The sequence below is a fragment of the Podarcis erhardii genome, assembly GCF_964252035.2.
Source record: "Podarcis erhardii genome assembly, chromosome: 6".
Classification (NCBI taxonomy): Eukaryota; Metazoa; Chordata; class Lepidosauria; order Squamata; family Lacertidae; genus Podarcis; species Podarcis erhardii.
The window spans coordinates 45,213,767-45,238,545 of record NC_138510.1 but is presented as its reverse complement, the minus strand read 5'-3'; the positions used below and the strand labels follow the sequence as shown (position 1 = coordinate 45,238,545).

At 44.9% G+C, this 24,779-nt stretch overlaps 2 protein-coding genes across 4 annotated transcripts in view; both read left to right on the top strand.

Moving 5' to 3' along the window:
* PPARD (peroxisome proliferator activated receptor delta) overlaps nt 1-5,568 on the top strand; it is a 52,304-nt gene extending 46,736 nt beyond the window's left edge. For all 3 annotated transcript variants that reach the window (XM_081865373.1, XM_081865371.1, XM_081865372.1), the window contains exon 7: nt 312-5,568. In XM_081865373.1, coding sequence (XP_081721499.1) covers nt 312-559 — 248 coding nt within the window. In that variant the 3' untranslated portion in view covers nt 560-5,568. The remainder of the gene's footprint in view (nt 1-311) is intronic.
* Nucleotides 5,569-9,117: 3,549 nt separating this feature from the next.
* On the top strand, nt 9,118-22,058 carry LOC309343663 (uncharacterized protein). The gene is made up of 8 exons (XM_081865415.1): nt 9,118-9,378; nt 13,718-13,837; nt 16,096-16,412; nt 17,181-17,284; nt 18,265-18,479; nt 19,276-19,386; nt 19,908-20,052; nt 21,090-22,058. Exons 1-8 carry the CDS (start codon nt 9,278-9,280, stop codon nt 21,240-21,242), a joined length of 1,266 nt encoding a protein of 421 aa, XP_081721541.1. The 5' UTR covers nt 9,118-9,277; the 3' UTR covers nt 21,243-22,058.
* Nucleotides 22,059-24,779: the final 2,721 nt, after the last annotated feature.

Sequence of the window (24,779 nt, the reverse complement as noted above, 5' to 3'; positions counted from 1 at the left end):
GTACTTGGAGAACTGACATCAAAACACCCACCTTTCGCTCAAAACGTCTCATCTGAATTCATCCTTGTTTCCCCAACTTATATAATACACAGCATCAAGTGGTTAAGATCACTTCAGGCAGCAGACATGTTTGCATTTGTTCAGGAGAGAGGGTGCTACATGTTTGAATGCTCCTTCATGAGGAAAACTCCCTACGGATGTCAGAATGCCACACTGAGGAGCAGGCTAGTCTGAGATTCTCTTGGTGTTCAAACAGGTAAAGGATTGGAAAATAATGTTGCTCTCTCTCTCTCTTTTTCTCCCTTTTGTAGACCGTCCTGGCCTGATGAACGTTAAACAGGTAGAAGAGATTCAAGACAATATCCTCCAGGCCCTCGAGTTCCACTTGCAGGCCAACCACCCAGACACTCAATACCTCTTCCCTAAGCTGCTGCAGAAAATGGCTGACTTGCGACAGTTGGTGACTGAGCATGCACAGCTGGTGCAGAAGATCAAAAAGACAGAGACAGAGACTTCTCTGCACCCACTCTTGCAGGAAATCTACAAGGACATGTACTGAGGAGCCTATATTTAAGAGATAGGTTAAAGCCATGGAATCCAGCAAAATGCTTTGTACATTAGCAAAGAAATCCCCTGTGTCTTCCATTCCTTCTACTGTAATTGCTTTTTTTCTATATGATTGCTGCATTCTGTACATAGAGGGGAGGGGGTGTTGTACAGCAAAAGACTTGGCATCTACCACATGGTGGTAGATCAGGGCTTCCGTTAACATACACTAAGTGAAACTTAAAGGCACATCATAAGCTAAATATCTGTTGCTACAGTTCAGCTGTTACACTGTTCTAGAGCAGCTGATGTGTTTACACACAACCTCGCAAACGTGTTTGAACTGTGGGTTGGATTCTGCGGTTGGACAACGCGGGTTTTGTCCATCCAGTTAAAGCAAGCAGTAGCATGGCTGGCAGGTACAGGAACAGCACTTGCAACATATATCCGTTGTATATTATTTTTATATTGCACTCTGAATTCTAGCTTGGCCCTCAGACGTAAATTCTAGGGTGTTACAAGGAAAGGGCGTGTGTGTGTGTTCATGTGTGTGTGTGTGTCTGTGTATACATTTCCCAAAGAAACCTCCAAGTGTTTGATGAAGGGTACGGACACTCCTTGTGGAGATACTTTGAGGGAGGAAGGCCTTTGCTTATCTCCTTGGTGCACAAAAACAGAAATGCCTTCTCCGTGAAAGGCCATACCTCCTGTCCTCTGCATTTCTCTCTCTCTCTCTTTCTCTTTCTCTCTCTTCTTTGGGTTGTTTTATAGTGTAGCTTGTTGAAGCCCTTTATGGGCATGTGTGGCACTTGCAAGCTTACAGCAGAGAGATGGGCTTCTTTTTCTGTCCCTTGCCCTGTGCTTCAGTGCTTGCCAAATGAAGTTGAGCCTGATGTCATGGAAGTTTTGCTCTCGGATAGTACCTGCCAAAAGTCTATTTGCTTCCTTCCAAGGTAGATCCTGCACTTGAATAAGCACTTGGGTATCTCCTTATCTGGGCTAGATATAATGTGGATTTTGCTTTTCAAAGGACAGCCCATGGACCACTGTGAGGTCACGACAATACAAGGATGTTAGTGATGATTGCTTTTGTTTTGCTGCACTTCCCCACCTCCTGCATCCTGGTATTCTGCAGACTGCCCAAGAGGGGCACCATCTGGGGGTACCGAGTGCCCCCCAATTTCCAAGGAGGGCCAGGCCCCCTCAATATTCTGTGGCCTGCTGGAGACCCTGTCAGGCCTTCCTGCTGCTGCGACAGGCCCCATAGGGCCTTCACATGGCTACAAAGGGCCCCGCTGGCCCTACCTGCGGCTTCCTCCCACCACACGTGATGTTACACACGTGTTGCCCCTCCTAAAATAAGTTACGGCAGAATCCGGTGCCTGTGCTGCCCAAAATATCTGAGAAAGACACTTTATATATGAATTGCAGTGCCAGAGGCACATACGGCACTCTGTGCTGGTTCTGCCCATTGTTTTTTACACCTTCATAATAAAAAAGTGATAGATAGCGAAAACCACAGCATTTCAACGTCACCCCCTCAACATTTCCTCATCAGATTACCAATTTTTACTGTATTTTTAAAGGCCTTATATCAGATTTTGGCTCCTTTTGATTTCCTTGAGTTGTTTCTGCTTTAGCCCTTAAGGATCTCACCAGACACATTTTGCAGTTGTCAGCTCGCTTTGAACACAAGTCTTCTTTGCTGGTCAGTTGCAGCAAAGTGGCAGCAGGGAAGTCATTGTCACATGTCTGTGTGAACAGTGTGAGACCATTCTGCCTAGACATGGTTGATGCATTGTGTGAGTTGTCAAGTTTCTTCCAGCTGTGACTTCCAGTATACTGTTCCCAGATTAGCATGATGTTTGGGTATGGCCTGCTAGCCTTGGCACTGAGGTACTGCATTGTTGCTATGTGGCCTTAGGCAAGTTTGCTTATTTCTGCACATTTCAAATAGACAGTATGCTTTCATAAAAAAAGAGAACTTTCTGTCCAAACAATCTTGACATAACAAACAGAATGTAATAATTTACAACTTTATGGTGACGGATGTGTAGGTGGCACAAAAGTTTGTTTGAAACTGCTAGTTGTCCAACCATTTCAGCTCAAATCATGCAATTTCCTTCTTTCTTTCCCTCCAAACCGAAATTTTAGCAGCTTGTCTTCATTTTCTAGATTTAGGTGCAGAGAACTCTAAAGACCATTCACTAGAAGATAGGAATATTTTAAAAGCCTGCTGCTATAAATTTTACCTAATATATCTGTGGAAGGAGCGTAGCTCAGCAGAACACATGCTTTGAAGGCAGAAGGTCCCAGATTCAATCCCAGGCATCTCCAGTTAAAAGGTCAGGGGGTAGGTGATGGGAATCGCCTCTGCCCGATACCCTGGAGAGCTGCTGCAAATCAGAGCAGACTATGTTGGGCATGATGAGCAGATGGGTTGATCTTTCCGTGCTTTGTGTGTGTGATATATTTTTAATTTGGATTTCCCTTGAGAGTCTATGGAGAAAGGAAATAATAGTTACAATAGTTCTTCTCTCGGATGCTGTAGTTCCTGACGAGTTCCTGTACTGCAACACTCCATCTTCGGGAACTTGATGATGTGCAGTTTTTAGTGCCTATGTAACCTGAAAGAGTAAGCCACATACCTCTGAGATTTTTCTCCACTCCAGCCACAGTAAATGAGAAGAGAAGAAAACCTCTTCCATTGGGAATTGTGGAGTGGATTTGCTGAACAAGAGAGCCTAATCTGTGTGAATTACCAACTCCATTGCTTCATGCTGAGATTACTCTGTTTTTATGTGTGCTTGCTTTCAGCAATGCTGAAATACATGTCTTTGGGCTGGGACAGAACTTTGAGAACTTAATTTTGTCCCAGCTGTGGCTTTTGGGGAGGCACTGTAGCTCAGTGGAAGGGCAAATACTTTACCTACAAAAGGCTCTTGGTTCAATCCGCAGCTGTCAGGCAATGTAGGAAAGACTGAACAAGATGGCTCTAACTAGGTATAAGACAGCTTCCTGTGTTTGTTTTAAAGCCACAAAGCTCAGCTGTTTTGAACTACTAGTAGAAATCTTTTATTGCAATAACTCATGATTTTTGCACCCTTCAGAGAGTAGATGCCTTTAACCCATGATATATCATTTTGCACCCCTTACTGGAAAGATGCCTTTAACCTATGTGCATTCCTTATTAAGTAAGCAAAAATGTAAAATCAACAACATGGACATTTTACTTGGCCACTCGTTTGCCTAGAGTTTGATTATAACCTAGCTAATTTGCCACCAGCTCTTTTTCAGACAGTACCAGAGTCTAGGCCCTTTTTGCCCTTGGAATGCAATCCATATACAGTGGTACCTCTGGTTACGAACTTAATTTGTTCCGGAGGTCCGTTCTTAACCCGAAACTGTTCTTAACCTGAGGCGCGCTTTCGCTAATGGGGCCTCCTGCTGTTGCCACGCCACTGGTGCGTGACTTCCGCTCGCATCCCAGGGCAAAGTTTGCTACCAGGAGCATCTACTTCCAGGTTAGTGGAGCTCGTTACCCGAAGTGTTCGTAAGGAGGACAGTATGCAACCCGAGGTTCCACTGTAGAAAGCTAGAAAATAAGTTCAGTTTCTTAAGTGGTAAGTTCAGATGAGTATAGAATTGTAGTCCAAGTGCTCATGTGTTGTCTCCAAGCTCCTCTTCTACATCTGCCAGACAACATTAAGGGTTGTATCTAGCAATGTACGAGCAGAGTTCCACTCGGACAACGGCGCTTGAGTTTCTTTTTCTCTCCCTGCGTGTCCCCCAAATCTGCTCCAGGGGGTCTCCCAACCCTCCAGAGGAGGGTGGCGGCAGGGGCTTTAGGGTGCAGAAGTTCAGTTACACTGGTGGAGCTACAGCTTTGGATTCTGCACTTCATCCTTTGAATACAAAATCACCTTTTGGTGATGTTGGTCACATGATAGCAAAGGCAAGACCTATTTAAGTAGCACCTAGAACATCAACATGGAAAACGGGACCTACTTCCAAGACCCTGTGCAAACAGGAAAGGTCATCCATCTTTGCCACAAAGCAAAATGGCAGTGGTAGCATTGCCGCAACCCATCTCTCTTGCCTGTTGAAAACCACTGCCCTACAATGTTACAATGTCTGACTCATCTTCCCTTAGGCTGATTAGTGCGGAAAATTCTCAGACACGTAAGATCCTGCAAGCACTCATCTGAGCCATTTCAGATCCTTTCTGTCTCAGATACAAAGCAAACACTTACTGTGCTTTGAAACCCTTTCTTTTTGGCACAGTCTCTGTGTGGTTCCTGGGATCATAGTTGTCTGGAAACAAGAACTGTTTTCCCCCCTGCCACTTCCAATATATTTTGCTTTAGCAACAAATCCCATTACATAACTGCTTCCAACACCCACAAATTCCATAATAGTAATGGGATCCTTTGTGGTTTTCAACCTTAGGATTGTTCACTACCTAGACATGATGGCTAATACACAGAATTGGTTTGAAACTTGTTATTTTCCTTACGAGTGTAGGGAAGTAAGTTGCTTAATCCTTGCAATCTTCTTCCAGGGTTGCACTGATGGACTGGCTGGTACTTGATTTTGCTGTGCCTCTTTATTTCCAGATTGAAATAACTGGTGTGTTTCATCTCTACCTCACAGGAATGCTGTGAGGCTGGTGGGATGTGTCTTAGTAAAGCAATTTGGAGCCTTCATGTAGCAGGAACCAGAGATCACTGACAAGAATAGTTTGTGATTTTTAATTTCACCTGCCCTAAACCTTCATCTTTACCCACCACCCTTGAAAGCCTCTTCACCTGCTATCTTGCTATCCCTCAGGACTTGCTGGGCATGTATTTCCAGCACTTGAGGACTGCACACTCTCCTTTCTTTCTTTTTTTTCTGGGATGTTGTAGCAATCCTGAAACTGAAATGTATATTTTTGCTAGAAGTTCAACCTCCAGGTGTTTTTAATAATATAAATAGTGACTGACAATTTTAAATTGGAAATAAATATTTAAGAAACTTTTACACTATAGCACTTCTTTAGCCCATTTCAGGGGCCTCTGACGTTTGAAACATCAAACATTAAAAACTTCTCTAAACAAGTAGACTAAAGAATAAGCCTATATTTCATCCAACTCTTCCAAAATTCAGAGAGACTGTGGGGTTGTTATTGTTTTTACAAACCCCCATTCACAATGTATTATGCTAGCATTTGAGTTACACTAAATAATTCCTCAGAAGGGATGATCAAAACAATCTGAAGGGAGAAATTGTTTCTAGGTACAAGTGTTGTATTAGGCCCTACCTTTAGAGTTTTTCTTCCAATTTAGTGATAATGGAAAGAAATCTGCTAGCTAATTAGAACGGAATGCCTTGTGAAAAAGATAGTCTCCCAGAAACAGGTTGGGAGGGGGGGTGAACAGGGAGAGAAATTGTTTCTAGGAATGTGTACAGTATTGCTTTCATGGAAGCTCTCCACAAGCTCTGGAAGAAACACATGATGAAACATGCTCCATTTTTCAACAACGAGACTGGGGAACAGCAATGCGGGATGCCGTGCTCCTCTTTGTAAATGTAATAGGAGCGCATTGCTCTAATGGTGGCAATGGATTTGTGTGGATGGGGACAGTGGTACCACCAGGGTGAGACTTGGGGGCAGACGTCCAGGGCCCCATGTAGCGGAATAATCAGAAGGTCCCCAAATATAGCTGCGTCGGATTGTCACAGTCAGAAGTAAATGAAATACTGCGTATTATGACGTTAATATGACGTTATCTGTGAACAGCCCTGAGACCTTTGGGTATAGGGTGGTATACAAATTTAATTAATAATAATGATAATGATATATTATATTACGTATCTGAAGATGGAGAAGGGCCTTTTAAGACTATTAAGCCCAAAGTCTAAAATTACTTAATTGCACCACTGAATGGGGTGTTTGAGGATAAGAAAGTTCATTTTTGCCATGCATACTGTGGCTGTTTTTAAACCACAGAATGCCATACTTATTACGCCTGGGTGAGGCAATGAGAGATAGCAATGAAGGGAAGGACCTTTTCCATCAGTATCTGTTTTAGCACAGCATTAATGGGTCCTGCAGCTAATGCTGCAGTTGTCTGTTAATAATAATAATAATAATAATAATTTATACCCCGCCCATCTGGCTGCGTTTCCCCAGCCACTGTGGGCGGCTCCCAACAAAATATTAAAAACACGATGAAACATCAAACATTAAAAACTTCTCTAAACAAGTAGACTAAGGAATAAGCATGGGTGGCTTTGTTCTCTCGTGGGGTTTAAGAGCCAAGCAACTATTCACCCTTTTAAAAATGGCTGCGATTGAATTAGAAACATATACAAATGGTAAACACAGCAATAAACAAAGAGCATCACTGTTTACTTGATTGGGGACATTGGTGCAAGCTCTTATGTAGTAGTGACAGCGGTGTTGCAAACTGAGATATGAAAGCTAGGAGCTAAATGGCACCTTAATCCTAGGTTATGGGCACAACAACGGAATGTCTAGGCACACTTTTTTATAACAAGAATACAAAGCTGAAAATGAATGAACTGCAGCTAAAATATTATGTTCATTTAGCCCTTCCCTTGCCCACCCCCCCAATATTCTTAGGAGGGTCTCTCCTCCAGTCTTCACAGAGTAGCTGGAAGTGGGGAGGCAGAAAAAGGTCCTCCATTGCTTCCACTCTGCAGTTTTAATCTGAAATCTTAGGCGCAGTATTCGAACTGCTCACGCTAAGGAAATTCCCTGTCGCAAAATGCACCTAGAACAATGGGAGTTTCAAACACTGAGTGACAGTGGTAGTAGTCATGAATCTAGCACTTTGAACACATATATTGCTTCAGTAATCCTTACAACTCAGGAAGATAGGGTAGAGATAGGGTAGCATTATTATTCCATCTCCCGATAGGGAGAGACAAAGAGAGAATAGCTGCCCCATGGCCAGCTGGTGAGTTGCTATGGGGTGGGGGGGCAGACATCCTTTTTATTGTGCATTCCTGTAACTGACAGGGTTTATAAAAAGCAAAGGTAACTAGGCAGCCATGTTGGGCTATAGAAGAAAATCCAAAACCCACAGCTGGAAATTACTTATTGGGACCAACATAAATGTCTGGCAAGCTTTCAAGTTCTCCAGAATGCTTAATGATGCAAGATGTTGGGAGGTGAGGGACAAGGAACTTTTTTTTTAAAAGGTACAAAAATTTGGCTGAAGTAGGTATGACCTCAGCTTGTAGACTCAGTTCCAAGATGGAGGTTGAAGGCTGAATAAACCTGTCCCAGGTGTTATAGATTTCACAATGCACACCTAGGTTTCTGGGCTAAAGAAGCCAATGTCTTCATTTCTGAGGTATGAAAGTCTGGTTTGTAATCCAGATCAGTCCCAAACCCTAAATGCCTAGGGTAAGCAGAGAGTAGAAGTAAAGAGAAACGTGAAACTTTAATTTAGCAAAGCCAGGCATTAATTTTGAATGTGGGATAAGTAAAAATGAGTAAATTAAAACCAAACTGTATATTACCTAGTGGCTGGAGGGGATGCAACCCTCACAAAGGAATCCACCTTCCACTGGTTGTGAATTCTATCGTGAATGGCTGGATTTCCATAAGAAAAAAAACCTAAATCAGTAGTTGGACAATGCCTTTATTGGGCTATAAAGCCCAATATAAATTGTCAGAAATAGTAATCAGTCATGACTGCTTTATCCTAGTACCGTAGGTGTACCTCAATACTTGCAGCAATTACCAGAAAGTATTTCAATCTGTAAACTCTATTTTGGAACTAAAAGAACCGGGACTTTAGTAGCACCTTATTGGCTACTGAATTTATTGTGGCATAAGCTTTCATGGACTACAGTCCACTTCATCAGATGCATGAAATGTTATCCTGAGGAGTGTATAAAAATCACTAACACACACAGAGTTGCGGGGGGCGGAGTTGTAAACAGTGAGGTCGGAGGGAAATGAAAGGCAGGAAAAGTACTGACGATTATTAAAATTAACATTGGCAATTCTCAAAACTTGATGGTGCCAAAGGGAGCCTGGCATCGGTAAGCCAATTGGCACACGTGCTAAAAATCCTTTGTTTCGGTTCAGTCCACAAGCGACTATAAATTCCACCTGCTACCACGCTGCTTGGGCGCTTAGCCCGCCCTCCCCTTACGAGTAAACGTTAGTAGCTCTAATTGTGCTACAAACGTCGCAACGTGCACAGTTCCACCCTTTGCTAATAAAATAAAAAGTGCATTGTCTTACGTTGCAAAAAACATAATCATCCTCTTCCTTTTATTATTCCGGAAGACCCAACGAAGTCATTATCAATGCAATCGCAGGCATGTTTCCCTGGAAGAAAATCCCGCTACGTTCAGTGGGTCTTACTCGTAAGTAAACGTGCACAGGATTGCAGCCCCACAAAGTGCAAGCAGCGGGGCACCGGAAGCCAAACATAGGATGTTGCGCCTCCCGGCCGTCCCTCCATCCCCGCGCCTGCTGCGTACGAGGGCGAACGCAGTTTCCCGACGAGGCGGGACGGCTGGGAGGAGAGTCCTTTTCGAATTGAAGCTCTTCCATTCGACGGCCGACTAAAAAGCTGGGTGTGCCCGTCTGCTCTTCTCCAATGGGATCTCCTGTCCTAAACCACTCCCCTGCCCGAAGTATTTCTGCAGGGAGAGGGGGCGGCTTGCATTTCGGAGTTTCTGGGTCCGACTGCAAGGGACACCGATGGAGCCGTGGCTATCTGTTGGAGAAGGCGGCGCTGGTGGCGGTAGCGGTAGCGGCCGCCGGGCTTCCAAAGGGCCTGGATCCCATAGGATCCCTTGCAGGTACCTGTATAGAGAATGTGCAGGAAAGGGGTCGCCGGGCTCCTCGAGCGCCGTCTTTTCCTCCGTCCCGTCGTCCAGAGGCGCGCCAGGCCCCGAGTGCGCTCGGGCGGCAGCGGCGCTCCAAAGCGGAATTTTCCCTCCGTCATGGTTGTTGGGCTGTATGTTTCCATATATATGGGTGGCTGGGACAGGAAGTCGGAATTGCAGGAAAGTGATTCAGCAGCCCTGTTGTTTTGCTCGACAGCTGAGCGGCTTCTTCCCAGTGACTGGCAAACTTTGGCGACCTCGCTGCTAACTTGCATCTTCTTCCCCCAGCGACCGCGAACTTGTAGCGCGCTTGCTTGCTTTGCAGCCCTCGGAGTTCCGGAGACCTTTATCGGCATCGGGCAATCGAGTTGGGTTTGCACCCCCGTCGGAGAGGGGGGTGGAGGAAAGATGGTTGGGGGTACTCCTTCCCGGCCTTCCCGTAGTAGTGTTGCTGCTACTTTCAGGGCGTGGCTGTGGCTGTAGTGTGGCCCGAAACAAAGCCGTGCACAACAACATGATCACGCCCTGCTTTTCGGCAGCAAAAACTTCGAGAGGGTCCCCTCCCCATTCGTCTTGTATGTAAAAGGATGGGGGAAAGCGCACGTGCGCGCGCGCCGTTACCGGGTGTATTTGCTTTTAAGTAAACCAGGCTAAGGAGTGGTGTGTTTTGGCTGGATTCCTTGCGGCGGGGGGGCGCTCGCAGCTTTTGTGCAAGCAGCTTTCCAGGGCTGGTGCCTCTTAGCCAAGGGACTGAGAATTTCTAATAAACTTTTGCAAACGCTGCCCCCTTGAAAGGGGCTAGAGCAAAAGTCTTCCATAGCAAGGGCAGAGTCTGAAATAACACTAGGAATTCCATAGAGCAAGATTTGCTGGTTTTACCAACTCCAGTGCTGTTTATATACCGGTGAAGTTTTACTGGCTTGGGTCAATATATGGGAAACCTAGTTTCTCCTAATAGCTTTAAAAAGAAATACTGTATATGCATCCCTAGTGGTTCTGCTGGTTTTAAATATAACTTGGTGTTGGGGAGTGCCTACTGAAGTGAGGGTCTACTAGGTGCAAATCGCATGCCTCGTTTTTAGGTGGTTTATGGTTCCCTTCTTCAGTTACCATGCACTCTGCCTGCTCACCCACTTTAAAGCACTTTGCCCACTTTAAATGCCACAAAAGGGAGGGTACATTTGCTTTGTATACAAAAGTTCCCAGGTTCAATTCCTGGCATCTTCCATTAGATAGCTGTGGAGAGCCGCTGCTAGACAGTGTAAACAAAACTTAGTCTGCTCTTTATTCTCTTTCCCTTGCCCACCTAAAACATTAAAGCTTATTTTGAAAATGGCATCAATCCTATTTGTGCACAACTATAAGTTGTAGTCTGGAACAAACTGTGGCTTGCCACAAGTGAACAGTAAGCTGGTGGCAACACACCTGCCACACTGCTCTTTTCTGAGCTGGAGGAAAACAAACCACAGTTCTGGATTAGTGTTGTGTGAGAACCGATGTTCATGGTTTGTGCTTCTTCAAACTACAAGTACCGGTTCCTACCCTAAGCCGGCACTGTAGTTGGTTTCCAGTTTAGAAAAGAGTGGAAAGGGGCAGGTACCATTTAAGCTGCTGCAGCCAGCCCTCTGCTCATTCCTGTTGTTCTGGTTGTTAACATTTCAATACTGTACTGCCCTTCATCTGAAGATCACAGGGTGGTTTACCATATAAAGTAAGCTGTAGTTGTTTCATACTGGCTTACAATTGTGTGCAATCTAAGCCCATACAAGCTATTTGCTTAATGCCTTTGTTGGGTGTGAAGCTGAGATGCTATCCCTGTCCCGTCTTGTAGATATACAAAGTTATCATTGGAGGTTTGGTTCATCTGAGCAAATCTGGACACATTGCAAATGTGATTGTCTGAATATTGTAATGATTTCTTCCTGACCTTGGCCATGCAGGGAAATTTGAAAGAATGCTGCCTGATTGTAGTCTGAGAATGGATGGGAGATAGTATGATAATGGCAGGAAATAATTCAAACTGCCAGGGGTGCCAAAAGGATTTTTGGGCCCAGAACACTGTGTGTGGATTGGGCTCTCTGCTCCACTTGTGAAATACGACAAGTTTACACTACAATTTCATGTGCTTTGTGCCACATACAAATTTCTATCATCTTTTGCAGGGCCCCAAAATAAGTCTGGGATCACAAGCAAGTAGTCTTCGAAATTAGCTAGGCGGATTTTGCACCTGGCTGTTGATCACTTGCAACCAAGTGAAGATGCCTGGACTCCAGGAGGGCACCTGACATCTCCACCACCTGGAGGTGCATTCCTGGGGATCATTGAATCTGGACTGTTTTCACACACTAATACTACACCCTGTAGAATTCTATCAGTTATATTTTATCTGCACAATCAGAATGAATTTCAAGAACCAGAATGCTTTTTCTGTGCAGCAGGAGCAGTGAGCCACATTTTGGTTAATTATTGTAGCTTTTCTTCACTTGCACCACTCCACTGTCCTGCTCACAGTTGTGAGGAATATCCCTATGTTATGAATGGTCTGTGTCACCATTAAGGAAAAGAGGTAGGAATAAGCCTAAACAGTGGTACCTCGGGTTAAGAACTTAATTCGTTCTGGAGATCCGTTCTTAACTTGAAACTGTTCTTAACCTGAAGTACCACTTTAGCTAATGGGACCTCCCACTGCCGCTGCTCCACCACTGCACAATTTCTGTTCTCATCCTGAAGCAAAGTTCTTGAAGCAAAGGTACTATTTCTGGGTTAGCGGAGTCTGTAACCTGAAGTGTCTGTAACCCAAGGTACCACTGTATACAGGGTGGGTCATTTAAAAGAGGCCCCATGGATACAAAGCACACATGTCCCATGGTGCCTCTTACCCTGTATATATGTGGATTGCCCCTGGATCAAGTGACTTTTAAGTTCTCAGTGTTCTTAACATAGATCAAGCTAGTTGTCTGAATTAGCCAGATGTTTAACTGATAAGCACAGACACTCCATCATTTGAAAAATAAGACTTTAGAGCTATTTTACCCCAAAGTGGCAACTAGACATTCCATTTTAGCAACTGTAACCTTGGTTTACCCATTGCTCAGTCCCTGCTCCTGCCAACCTAGCAGTTCGAAAGCACGTCAAAGTAGATAAATAAGTACCGCTCCGTCGGAAAGGTAAAAGGCGTTTCCGTGCGCTGCTCTGGTTCGCCAGAAGCAGCTTAGTCATGCTGGCCACATGACCTGGAAGCTGTACGCCGGCTCCCTCGGCCAATAAAGTGAGATGAGCGCTGCAACCCCAGAGTCAGGCACGACTGGACCTAATGGTCAGGGGTCCCTTTACCTAACCTTGGTTTAAGGAACCATTTGGCACCAAGCTTATATATCTGAGTGTCTAATGTTGTGAACAAGACACATCTGACAGTGTGAACAGACAATGCTTTTCCCCATAATTGTATTTTCATACTAGAGAAAGCTTAACCTGTTTAAATTCTGTCTGTCACAGTTCCTAAAGACATAAGAACCATGCTGTCCCCTAATGGCAGCCCATCAGTACATAATACATACTTTCTCTATGACAATGTCTATCCCTCTGCAATATAAATATGCTAAAGAAAAATGTAATGTTTACATACTTTGGGGAAATTTTGTATGAAATTAATCCTGAGTTAGGAAGAGAATGAACTCAGTCTTTGTTGCTGCCTTTTGCTTTTTGTGGACATGCTATTGCCCAGTCACAGCTACACTAAAATCCTGGATGTTGCCTTTATTTTCTATAGGCAACAATCAATTTCTCTGCCGGTGAAGAAGACAAAACAGCTTCAAAATGAAGCAGGAAGTTTCTTCAAGATGGCAATCCTTCTTCATTACATGAATTTCGAGAGAGCTCCATAGAGTGACCTATCTTTCCTGCCACCTAGAAAGTTCTAAAAATGGCTTCAAAATAAACATTTTTGACGCCATTTTGTATCTTCCCTTTGGCTTGTATGACTAAATTTCTCTAGTAGTCAACCATTCACAGTTCTGACTTCACTTGTTGGCTGACAATATTGACACGGGGAGCAAGGTCACATATCACACAAAGCTCTTGCTTTGAATGGTGCCTGCATATTTTGCTATCTGTCATTTGTTCTAAGGGGCTAAGGACTTTATCATTTCCTTTTCATCTCTTTGGGAAGTGTTTTGTTCAACCCCAGTCCAGAGCGGAAAGATTTTTGCATCTCCTATTTGGCATATTGATTGTACTGGGACTTTGGTCTCTTGGTCTCATTTAGGATTGAACTCTGATTCTTACTACAATTCTGCTTTTACTTCATTTTCAGGAACTTTGCCCGTGGGACTTGCAGATGGGGTCAGAACTGCCGATTCTCCCATGATAGGAAGTCTACTCAGATCTGCAGATATTTCCAGAATGGGTTTTGTGATTATGGAGACCGCTGCAGGTAAGGGCTAGTTTTGTTTTCTTTTTGTGTTTTGTAAACAAACCCAAAACCACACTCTTCCTTCATCCCACTTCCTGCAAAAATCTGTTAGATTGAAGGTACTAGAAGCTTGATGATTCAATATTTTTGGATGCATTAGAACTGGTTGTCCTAGTCTCAAAGTTAAGCCTTTAAGGAAAAATAAAATTCAGGGGAGGCTTAATAAGCTGTGAACTGCACAAAAATGCAGTAGGGAGAAGGAAATTTAACTCTGTGCTTATATTGCCCACCTGTAAATATTCTGATCACTTGGGTCCAGTGGAAAGTTTGAGGGGAGATGTTATTCTACCGTCTCTAGTCCTACAGACATTGACTTGACTAGATGTAGCAGAAGCCTTTTGGAAAAGACCATACTAAGTCCTTGAGGATAGCGCTATCAGTGGCATTATTGTAAATAGATGAGATTCAGAAACTTGGACATAGACCTTATGCCCTCGTTGTAAGCTTGGTGATTTGGTAGATCTCTGGTCTGATACAGTAAGGCAGTATTATAAAAAATTGTTTTGGGATGGGTAGTAAAAGTACAGTAAAACCACATGGTGCATTGGCCAAGTTGAAGATGCTTCATACTAAGGTACCTGCTGCATGATCGGTGGAGATTGTGGAAGTGGTGACTTTGCTGGGCCAACATTAGAAACAGGTGGAGGAGCAGATTATCTAGAGTGGTAATGAAGTAGATGGACCAGCACCCTCATCTGGGCTTTAGTGGTTGGTTTCTGTCACTGCCATCTGTTCAGAGAACAGGGCTCTATCTGAACTCTTAATGAAACACCTCCCCTGTGATGATTTTACAGTAGCTGTCTACTGAGTTGGTCATGTCTCTCCTGACTGATACCTAAGCTGTATTAGACAAAGCTTTGGGGCTGCAAGGTGATGGTGATTTATATAGTTCCCCTAGGAACCTTATATTGGCTTCATAATGTAGAACTGGAGTGTGTAACTTCTAGCCTGCAGGCCTGAGAGGCCTCCCTTTTTGGCCTGCCTGTCCCATTTTTGGCTAAGCCACACTTATCTGACTTAATATATTACATCAAGTGTGAGTCAGGTACAGATGCGGCTGGATAAAAAGGGTGTGCCTTGATTTCCTTGTTGACATCAGGTAATTGACACATGGGCAGCCCCACCCACCTGCCAAACCTGACCTGTGCGGGAAATAGGGATCTAGCCCACTAACCAGATCCAGTTTTCCACCTCTTTGTAGGTGGAAGGGAAGAGGGCATAGATGGGTAAAATGCTCACCCTTGGATATTGCATTGCAGTCATTACTGCTAGACGTTCATAAAAAAAAATTTCCTCATGTTCTTTTGAATTCTTCAGTGCTGTGGTTCCAAAATAATAAAATAAACTGCAAATATGTTTGCCTCAGCCCAGGGGAGGGGAAAGAATTGCCATCAAGAGGAGAATTGGAAAATAATGTTTGGTAGAGAATACAGTGGAACCTCGGGTTGCAGATGTGATCCATGCGGGAGGTACGTTCGCAACCTGCAGCACCACGTCTGCACACACACGCACGTGACGCGATTCGGCGCTTATGCGCAAAGCGTGATTTAGTGCTTCTGCGCGAGCGCTGGAACCTGGAAGTAACCCATTCCAGTACTTCCGGGTTTTGGTGCGTCCGTAACCTAAAAACGCATAACCCGAAGCGTTTGTAATCCAAGGTATCACTGTATTGAAATTTTAAGTTCTCATACTTGTGTCTTGGTGTTTATGAGAAAAGCCTGATTGGAACAGTGGGGATAAGTTTGTTTAGTATTGGAAACAAAACCCTGCAACTATTTTTAGAGAAGAGATATAAGAGGTTATGTAATAAAAAATGAATTGGCGGGGTCAGAAGAGAGCCCTCTTCCCATCCCCCCTGCTAACTGGGCAGTGAAGCACCTGCTTAAAAGGTGGCTTCTCCCTTGTATATGGTGTTTATTATCCCAGCATGGTATCCCTCCCAGTGTCTGCTCCACGCTGGGGAAATGGAATTCAGCTATATACCAAATTGTGCATAGAGTTCTAGTCATCCTGTCTTGCTGCTTGTGGAAGGCCAGCTGCTCCCTTGAATGTGTATGTGTGAGGGGGAGATGTGTGTCTTATCTCAAAGGCAGCTATTCCCTGTTTGAGCAATGATGTAATTTTTGTTTTTCTGGGCAAGAGGATACATTTTGTTCCTGTGCTGTGAATGAGTTGCTCCTGTGCTGTGAATGACACACTATTGACATTCAATCTCTCAGCTACCAGCACGTCCTGGAAGCACCGCCCTTGAGCAGATGTGGCTCAGAGGTTGCCTACCATGGACTGCGTGGATTAACTGTGAACCGTCGAGGCTCGGAGCCAGCCGTCTTGCCAGAAGCTTCAGTGAGGAGTTGGGGAGCGGCCCGGCGTGGCTCAGAACCAGCTGTCTCGGGCATGGCACAGCTACAGATGAACTTTGGGAGCATGAGGATGTCATTTGAGGAGGAGGATGAAGATGATGATAAAGCCATCCCTTCCTGGCACCCTCCAAATTGGGCCCTCAGTAAAGAATTTGTTCCCAGGCAGGCTGCTTCAGGTGAGCTCATGGAGAGGCTGGTTTTTGTGGGCTTGGGCTTTTGTTGCAGCCTTTGTTGTAGCTTCTGGGGATGGACCTTGTAGTGGGGCACATGAGCAAAACAGATCTATTCCCTCGCTTCCCTATCTCCACCCTGCTTCTCACAATCTTTGTCATCTGACTGCTAACTCATAATTCTCTGTCAAGATGACTTTGTTATTAAGACACACACAATGGGATTTTGATTTGGCAATGTTCTAATGGAGTCGAAAAGGAATTTCCGCACATATGCCCCACAGTCTTGAGAAGTGCATCTGGGGTCCCTAAACCAATATCCCAGTTACATGGAACATGCTTTTCTGTGAGAAACTTCTGTTTGGATAAGGCGCCATTTTGAGTGACTTTGTCCAGTCCCAGCCATGGAAGGGACCCAACATGACACGTTGGCTCGTTCTCCAGTTCCCGTGCAGCTATAATGAAAGGCCTCTTGTTTGTGAGGTGGGGAAAGGGAGCCAGGTCACCATCAGTTGGTAACTCTGCATGGATGGAGACAGGAAGGGAATCTTCCAATGGCATCTTTTAAGGGCTATTCATTCCAGCTTTCCCCAACTGATTCTCCTTTTCTTCCTTACATGTTACATCTTTATCTCTTTTTAGAGAAGTGATGGGGGAGATTGTAAGCTTGTTATTCTAATGTTTGTGCGGGCCCTTGTATTTTTAGACACTTGATAGAATAATAGTTGGACTGGTGGCAGCAGCCTCCTAGTTAGCTGTTTCTCTGCTGCTCAGGTTCCACATCCCATGAAGAGAGACTTGACACCACTTCCCTGATGCCAGAAGAAGCATCAGCCAAGGAGGCTGCTCCTGTTTCTGTGGTCTCGGAAGAGCCAAAGGTAGGTGGGATGCCTGCAAATGTAGAGTGATGAGAACAGACACTGCTATTTCAATAAAAACCAGTCGGATTCTCCTGAGCTCTCTGACTGAGGGATTTTGGAATGCAGTTGGAGCAGGAGATGTGAGGTGAGACGAGATGTGAGGTGAGACGAGAGGGATGCTTGAAACACACCCGGATTTTTAGCATCTGCCAACCAAGTGACCTCCTGATGCTCTGGATTACAACTCTTATCAGCCCCAGCAGTTACAGATAGGTAGCCGTGTTGGTCTGCCATAGTCAAAACAAAAAAAATTCCTTCCAGTAGCACCTTAAAGACCAACTAAGTCAGTTCTTGGTATGAGCTTTCGTGTGCATGCACACTTCTTCAGATACACTGAAGAAGTGTGCATGCACACGAAAGCTCATACCAAGAACTGACTTAGTTGGTCTTTAAGGTGCTACTGGAAGGAATTTTTTTTGTTCAGCCCCAGCAGATTAGTGAAGGCTGTCATATCATCACCCATAAACCTCTTTTGGTATGAGCCTCCAAGAAACAGGTTGTGCAACGGCAGGAATTTATAACTTCAAGCTTTTGAAATGAGATTGATTAATAGGAAATCAAGTTTAGGCATGTGTAGTGGTGTTGCACCCAGCTTTGTGGAACCAGTGCAGATTTTAGATGGATGAACTTCGGAGAAGCTGGAGTGTCGTGGAGAAGGCTTCCAGGACCTGTTTTAGAAAGTACAGTGGTACCTCTAGTTACGAACTTAATTCGTTCCGGAGGTCCATTCTTAACCTGAAACTGTTCTTAGCTAGAGGCGTGCTTTCGCCAATGGGGTGTCTTGCTGCTGCTGCGCCGCCGGCACACAATTTCCGTTCTCATTCTGGGGCAAAGTTCTCAACTCGAGGTAACTCTTCCAGGTTAGCGGAGTTTGTAACCTGAAGTGTTTGTAACTCGAGGTACCACTGTATTCTCCAATTGTTGTGTTCCTTTCCCAGGCAGTTGGAGGTTCAGAAGCGGCAGAAGCTGCTGCTTCTGCAGAGGTGCAGAAAAGTGAGGATGTGGTGTGTGGAATCTGCATGGACAAAATCTCTCAGAAGACCTTGCCTCAGGAGCGTCTGTTTGGCATTCTTCCTAACTGCTCCCATGCCTACTGCGTGACCTGCATCCGAAAGTGGAGAAAAAGCCGGGACTTTCACAATGCGGTGATTAAGTAAGTTCTTCATGGCCCAATTGCTTGCCTTGTGCTTGTGTAAACTGAGTCTTCTGGCAGGTTGCTGTCTGAAGTGTGTAGACTGGGTATTGGCAACCTTTAGCCGGGGATCTCCCACAATTGGGGCCCCAGCTGTTTTTGGACTACAACTCCCATAATTCCTAGCTAGCAGGACCAGTGGTCAGGGATTATGGGAGTTGTTCTACAAAAGCAACAAGAGGCCCAAGTTTGGGAAACCCTGCTTTGACCCATCAGATGCCGACAAACAACAACAACCATCATCGCTGTCCGTTGGCCGTGCTTGCTGGGACTTGTAGCTTTAACCCCCTTTGTGAAGGCACTTTTTATCAAGGAGGTTTCTGGCTCTGCTGTTCTGGGCCGCACCCCCAGGAGGTTGCTGTTAGGCTACCATGTTCCTAAGCGTTCTGATGTTAGTGCAGTTGGGTTAGAGCTTGGTTCTAATGATGCAAAGGTTGCAGGTTTGATCTCTGTACAGGACTTCTGCATATTCTTGCATTGCAGGGTGTTGGACAAGATAACCGGGACCACATAACACTGTTCCTGAGAGATCTGCATTGGCTCCCAGTACGTTTCCGAGCACAATTCAAAGTGTTGGTGCTGACCTTTAAAGCCCTAAACGGCCTTGGCCCAGTATATAAGATGAACCTCATGGTCCCTTCCAACTCTACAATTCTTTGATTCTATGATATGCAGATTGCTTTGGGCCAGAAGCAGAGTGACTGCCCTTCTAGGGTTTGTCTGGGTATATTATATCCTCTCTATGTGCATTCCTCAGGGGCTGCCCAGAGTGCAGAGTCACTTCAACTTATTTCATCCCCAACCAATACTGGGTTTCTGATTCAGAAGAGAAAGAAAAACTGATTGAGAATTTCAAGGCACGGACCAGGTAAGCAGCTAGGTCACTTCAACAAAAAGGTCACTAAATATGTCTAACCATCTAGGTCCTTGTTCTCCAATCTTGAAACCATTGGCAATAACTCCGAGAATGCCGGGCTGCTGACTGGCTTCGTGAGATGAAACTGGTGTTCTCACTGTGGTCATTTGCTTAAGAGCCAAATAGGAATTAGACTGGCTTGATTAAGGGTGGAATAACTTAATCCATGTGCATACACTTTGGTGTTCCCTTCATGGTTAAGTATGCCTTGCTGTAATGCCCATAATTCTGCCTGCACACCCAGCTCTCAGCTCCAAAGCTATCCTCAGTTCTGGGTGGATGTTGATGTGCAGCAGCCTTCCCCAACTGGGTGCCCTTCAGTTGTTTTAGACTACAGCCTCCAAAGCTGTGCTGACTAGGGGTGGAGGGGGTGGAGGAACCAAGCTAAGTAAGTCTGATCTACAATATTTATTCAGATTTCTGAAAAGACTCGTGCCTCTTGTGGCCTAATTTCATGATTTTTATTCCTCTAGCAAAATAAGGTGCAAATTCTTTGTCAGAAGCAATGGTCACTGTCCCTTTAAATCAGAGTGCATCTACCTGCATGAGCTGCCTGGAGGTCGGCTCCCGGCTGCAAAGCCGCAACAGAGGCCTGAACGGCGGAGACGGCGGACCGTTGTAAGTAACAAATTCCTTGATACGGCAAGCCATTATAAGCTAGTCATTGAGAGGTATATATATATTCTGCTTCCCAAAGCCCTCCATACTTAGGATCCCTATGGGATGCAACATGGAAATGCACACACTCTGCCTAGAGAGACAACTGCCTCGGTAGTCGCTGGTCCAGCCCTAGGCATTGCTGTTCATCAAGCTTTGTTTCTTGGGGGTTGAAGATGACAGCAGCAGGCTAAGTCGGTGGTTCTCAACTGGCATACTTGGGGCTACTGCCCCTGCTCACATTGCTTCCCAACCCCCAACTTCCTTCCCCTATGCCATGGTATCCCTCTTGACTAGGGTTTCCCAAACGTGAGTCTCCAGCTGTTTTGGAACTACAACTCCCACCATCCGTTCAATAAGCCCCGTGTAATCCTTTCTCCTCCCACTTCCACCAGCCCTCTCAGATGCCACGTATATGTCTCTCCCGCCTGTCGATGCATACATCTCAAACAAAGTGACAGCTCTTTGCCTCCCCCTAGTCCCCTTCAAGAGCTCCCTTTTAATCCTGCTGTGCCCCCTTCCCACTTCCACCAGGCCTGTTTTAGCAACAACACAAATTATGGGGGCTCACAGCGTATCTGCAGCCTTGACTCAACCCAGGTTTGCTGCAGCTGCTGCCCTTCCTTCCCTCTCCTTCCTTCATGCTTGTTCCCCAGAGTGCCGCCATTGGCGCAGGTTGGTGGTGGCATTCACGAAGGAGATAAAGACTTTCTCCCCTTCATTCTCCTCTCTGCTGCCAGTGGTGGTAGCATGGGAACGCCTGGCTGGCTGCTTCCCCCACCTATTCATTCAGGGCTCCTCAGGCATTGCCTTGCAATGTTGTGTGTGTGCATGTGCACTCAATTGCCAGCATGACAGCGGATAAGTACAAATTTAGTATATAGAGACATGATTCCTTTAGCTTTTCTAGTGAAATGTGTCTATGCATTCCCTGTTCCGTGACAGATCAGTGGTGTGATTTCATCCAAAAGCCTTCTTTCTTGTGTCCTATATTGCAGGCCTTTAACCCATCTCCATCTGACAGCTCGGATGAAGATGATGACGATATGTACTTCATCCAGTGGGCTCTGACTGTTGCACTGTTGCAGAGGGAGAGGGACTTTGACTATTCAGACTTTCTCATTTGGGATTCGAGCGATTCTTCCGACTAGATGATGACGGTGATGACGACATCATTGGAGGCTGCGGGAACAATCTTACTGACATGTGAAGCTGTGGCTTGGGGAGAATGGGTGGGGAAAGAAGGGATCTTGATCAGTTGAATGGTTGTCGGGGGGGGCTTCTTAGTTGTCGGGCGGGTCTTCATTGCATTTTGCCTGGAATCCGTAAGCTGGGAGAACATAGTGCAAGGACCTGTTTTATGTTGGGAAGGCCTCCTGATTCCACAGGGCAAGATAATGGCTGTCACCACTGTTGGCATACGGTATCTTAACACGTCACCCAAGTGCACTGCCATTCTCCTATCCCTTGTTTGGCTATATCTTCACGTTCCTTTTCCCCGCCCTCAACATTTTATCACATCCTGGGCTTCCCAGCATTGGGATCCATGAAGACCCTCCCAGCTGTATCTCTTCTAGGAGGGTGCCAGGTTCTGCTAGTGCTCAGGAAGTCTGTGTATACTGGAGACACTGAGTTTTCAGGTGTGTTCATGGTGCTGCTAGTTGTTTCCTCAGGAAGGCAGGCTTGCTGAGCAGTGCTATTATCTGCAGCAGGCAGCACCTGCATCTTGCTTATTGTCTAGCAGTGCTATCGGGTATCTATCGTAGGCTTACGGAGGAGGGGTGTAACATAGGGTAGTGTGAACTAAATCTTGAATTTTTATTGATGCAGTGATCAATTTAGTATTGGAGGCTTAGAACTCGGTGATTTAAACCCTTAGGATCTGGGATCAGTAAGCCCCCTGAATGTATTTTTAATCCTAGAAGGATCGGGAGAGAGTATCAAATAAAATGAGCTTTAAAAATGTAGCCATGCAAAGTCTCTTTTTCTACCCCTCTGTTAACTTTTTCCTGTTAACTTGTTAAAACGTGTTGTAGAGTATGAACACAAATATATTCAGTTTTTTTCTATCTTCTATAGTATCCTGGTCCGTCCCGAAAAAATATTGCACATCTCTAGCTACATGACTGTCAGAATGGTAACATTTAACACTGCTAGGCATAGGGGTATCACTCTCTTGGCCTGTGGAGAAAGTACCAAGGAGTGCAATTTTAGTGCCATTCAAACAACATTCCTAAGCATGCAAACTTGTCAGTGCATTCTCCAATCTGATGTAGTCAATAGAGGCTTACCCCACCCAGAAATCTGAGTCCAGAGACTTGGTACTTCCAGCTAATGTAAGATGTTCCCCACCACCACCCCAAAGGCCACCTATGCTTTTGGCTGATTACAGTCTGTTCTCCCTGCGTTTATTTTGTGACCACCCTCCATAAATAAGTGACTATTTGAAACATATAAAGGCTTCAGCTTTCATCAGTGTCTGGGTTCTTCTAAGATGCTTACGTCGACACTCAGAATGTTTAAATGCTGAAGAACCATTTTCTGTCCTCCACTGTGTAGGCAAAACATGTCCTTGATTCTTTCCAGTAGTACTAGTGAGATCATTCCAGTACTAAATTACAGCATATGACATAACCTGACCCAAATAACTCTAGCAGGGGTTTTGTCTTGGTTCATGCAAAACCTGTTCCAGTGAGTACCTCACCAAGGCTTACAATACTTGTTTGGATAGACAAGCTGTAAATCACACATAATTAAATTGTGTCAGGCTACTTGAGTATGGCAGCTACCAAGTCCTGCCTTGTGGATGTACTGAAATGGCTCTGATTGAAATTTTCCCTGTTGGAAAGCAATCCCATTTCATCTGTCCCCCAGCTATGCAGAGGATGGGCTAGGCTCTATGTGGAAGAATTTAGTTTCTAAACTTAAGCAAGTGGTGAAAGCATTTGCTTGTCTTGAGACCATGAATCCCAAGGATGTGTCACTGCAGGATTTCCAAGATTTAGAGTTGGAAAGGGACTGCAAGGGTCAGCTTGTCCAACCCCCTTCAATGCAGGAATCCTGCCCACAGCCAACCCTGGATGGCTTTGAACCACCAACCTTCTGGTTAATAGCCAGATGCACTGACCCATTGCGCCACAGGAGGCCCGTATATGTAAGCAATGTAGGTTATTTTCACTGGAATACATTTAATTTTAAATATTTGTTTTTCAGTTTTTTTTAAGCATTCTCTTGATGTGTGTTGCCTCTCCAAAACAAAACAAAATAGTGAAACAGGATTACATATGAGTAAACGTACATGAAACAGGAAAGTGTATGACTTAGTTAGATTTTCACATGGTAACTAATCTCATGAAGACAGACTGGGGACTGGCATTGATATGTTGAAAGAGAGAATTAAAATCTTTCATCAAACATGATCTTCTGTTTTAATTAAGGATGTGCACAATTGTACGCCTGCTCACAATAAAATCAGTGGGACTTTGCTGCAGAAAGATGCATAGGATAGCACTGTTTGTGTCCCTTTAGACACATAAAGGGACACTCCTTGAAACTACTACTGTGCATGTATAGGAGAAAAATACAGCATAATAAGAAAATTTTATTGAAAGAACACCAGCACGTCACTTAACTCTCATATACAGTGGTACCTCTGGTTATGTACTTAATTCGTTCTGGAGGCCTGTTCTTAACCTGAAACTGTTCTTAACCTGAAGCACCACTTTAGCTAATGGGGCCTCCCACTACCACTGTGCCGCCGCTGCACGATTTCTGTTCTCATCTTGAAGCAAAGTTCTTAACCTGAGGTAATATTTCTGGGTTAGCAGAGTCTGTAACCTGAAACGTATGTAACCTGAAGCGTATGTAACCCGAGGTACCACTGTATAGCAAGGTTTTTTGCTGAAAAGACATGGATAAATGATTGCAGTTACAACCACTTTCTGCTGGCAGTAGTTTCTGATTTGCACACAGAAAGGGAGGTGTACGTTACAGGCTCTTCCCAAAATGAAAACAAAAAGGCAAATCTACCCCTAGAGACAGAATGTATATAATTTAAACAGCAAACAATCATTGTAGTGGGTATTAAATGCCACAACAGCAAATGCTTCTGCAAATGATGCCTAAATGAACAAGGTTACAAGCTGAGTAATTATTGCTGGCAGCTGAACTACTGACGGCCCTGGTCTGTGTTGCTACATGCTCACCTTATGCCTTGCAGCAATAAAGTCTCCAGCGACTTACTGAAAAATCTCATGGGCAAGCTGGGAGGATCCAAATCCCCGTGCAGGGTTTGGGGACTCGCATGAGGCAATGCCGAGAGTTCTGGAGAGTCGTGACTGAGCAGGGTGGCCCTCCTGCTTAGACAAGCCCTGCAGTTCAGTCCACCATTCATACTGTTAAAAGGCGAGGCTGGCATTCGTTTGACTCTAGCCAAAAGTTCTCCATGCACAACACAGGCCAGGATGCGGCTTGTGTGTCTCCCTTGCACCCAGCTCCAGCTCTGCTGCAACCAGAAGCCTTCAGTCCCCGCTGAGCCGCAGGTAGGTAGCTACACACCGCCAGGGCGCTCCCCCGCAGTTTTAAATCACGACAACGTGGAATTGATTCACAAATGCAACATTGAAAACAGCAAACAAAGGTTTGAAAACAAATGCAACATTGAAAACAGCAAAACATAACCTTTAGAA

Coding starts and splice junctions, on each gene's coding strand:
- LOC309343663 (XM_081865415.1), top strand. CDS start 9,278: ATGGAGCCGTGGCTATCTGTTGGAGAAGGCGGCGCTGGTGGCGGTAGC. Junction 16,413..17,180: donor TCCCAGGCAGGCTGCTTCAG/GTGAGCTCATGG, acceptor TCTGCTGCTCAG/GTTCCACATCCCATGAAGAG. Junction 17,285..18,264: donor TGGTCTCGGAAGAGCCAAAG/GTAGGTGGGATG, acceptor TTCCTTTCCCAG/GCAGTTGGAGGTTCAGAAGC.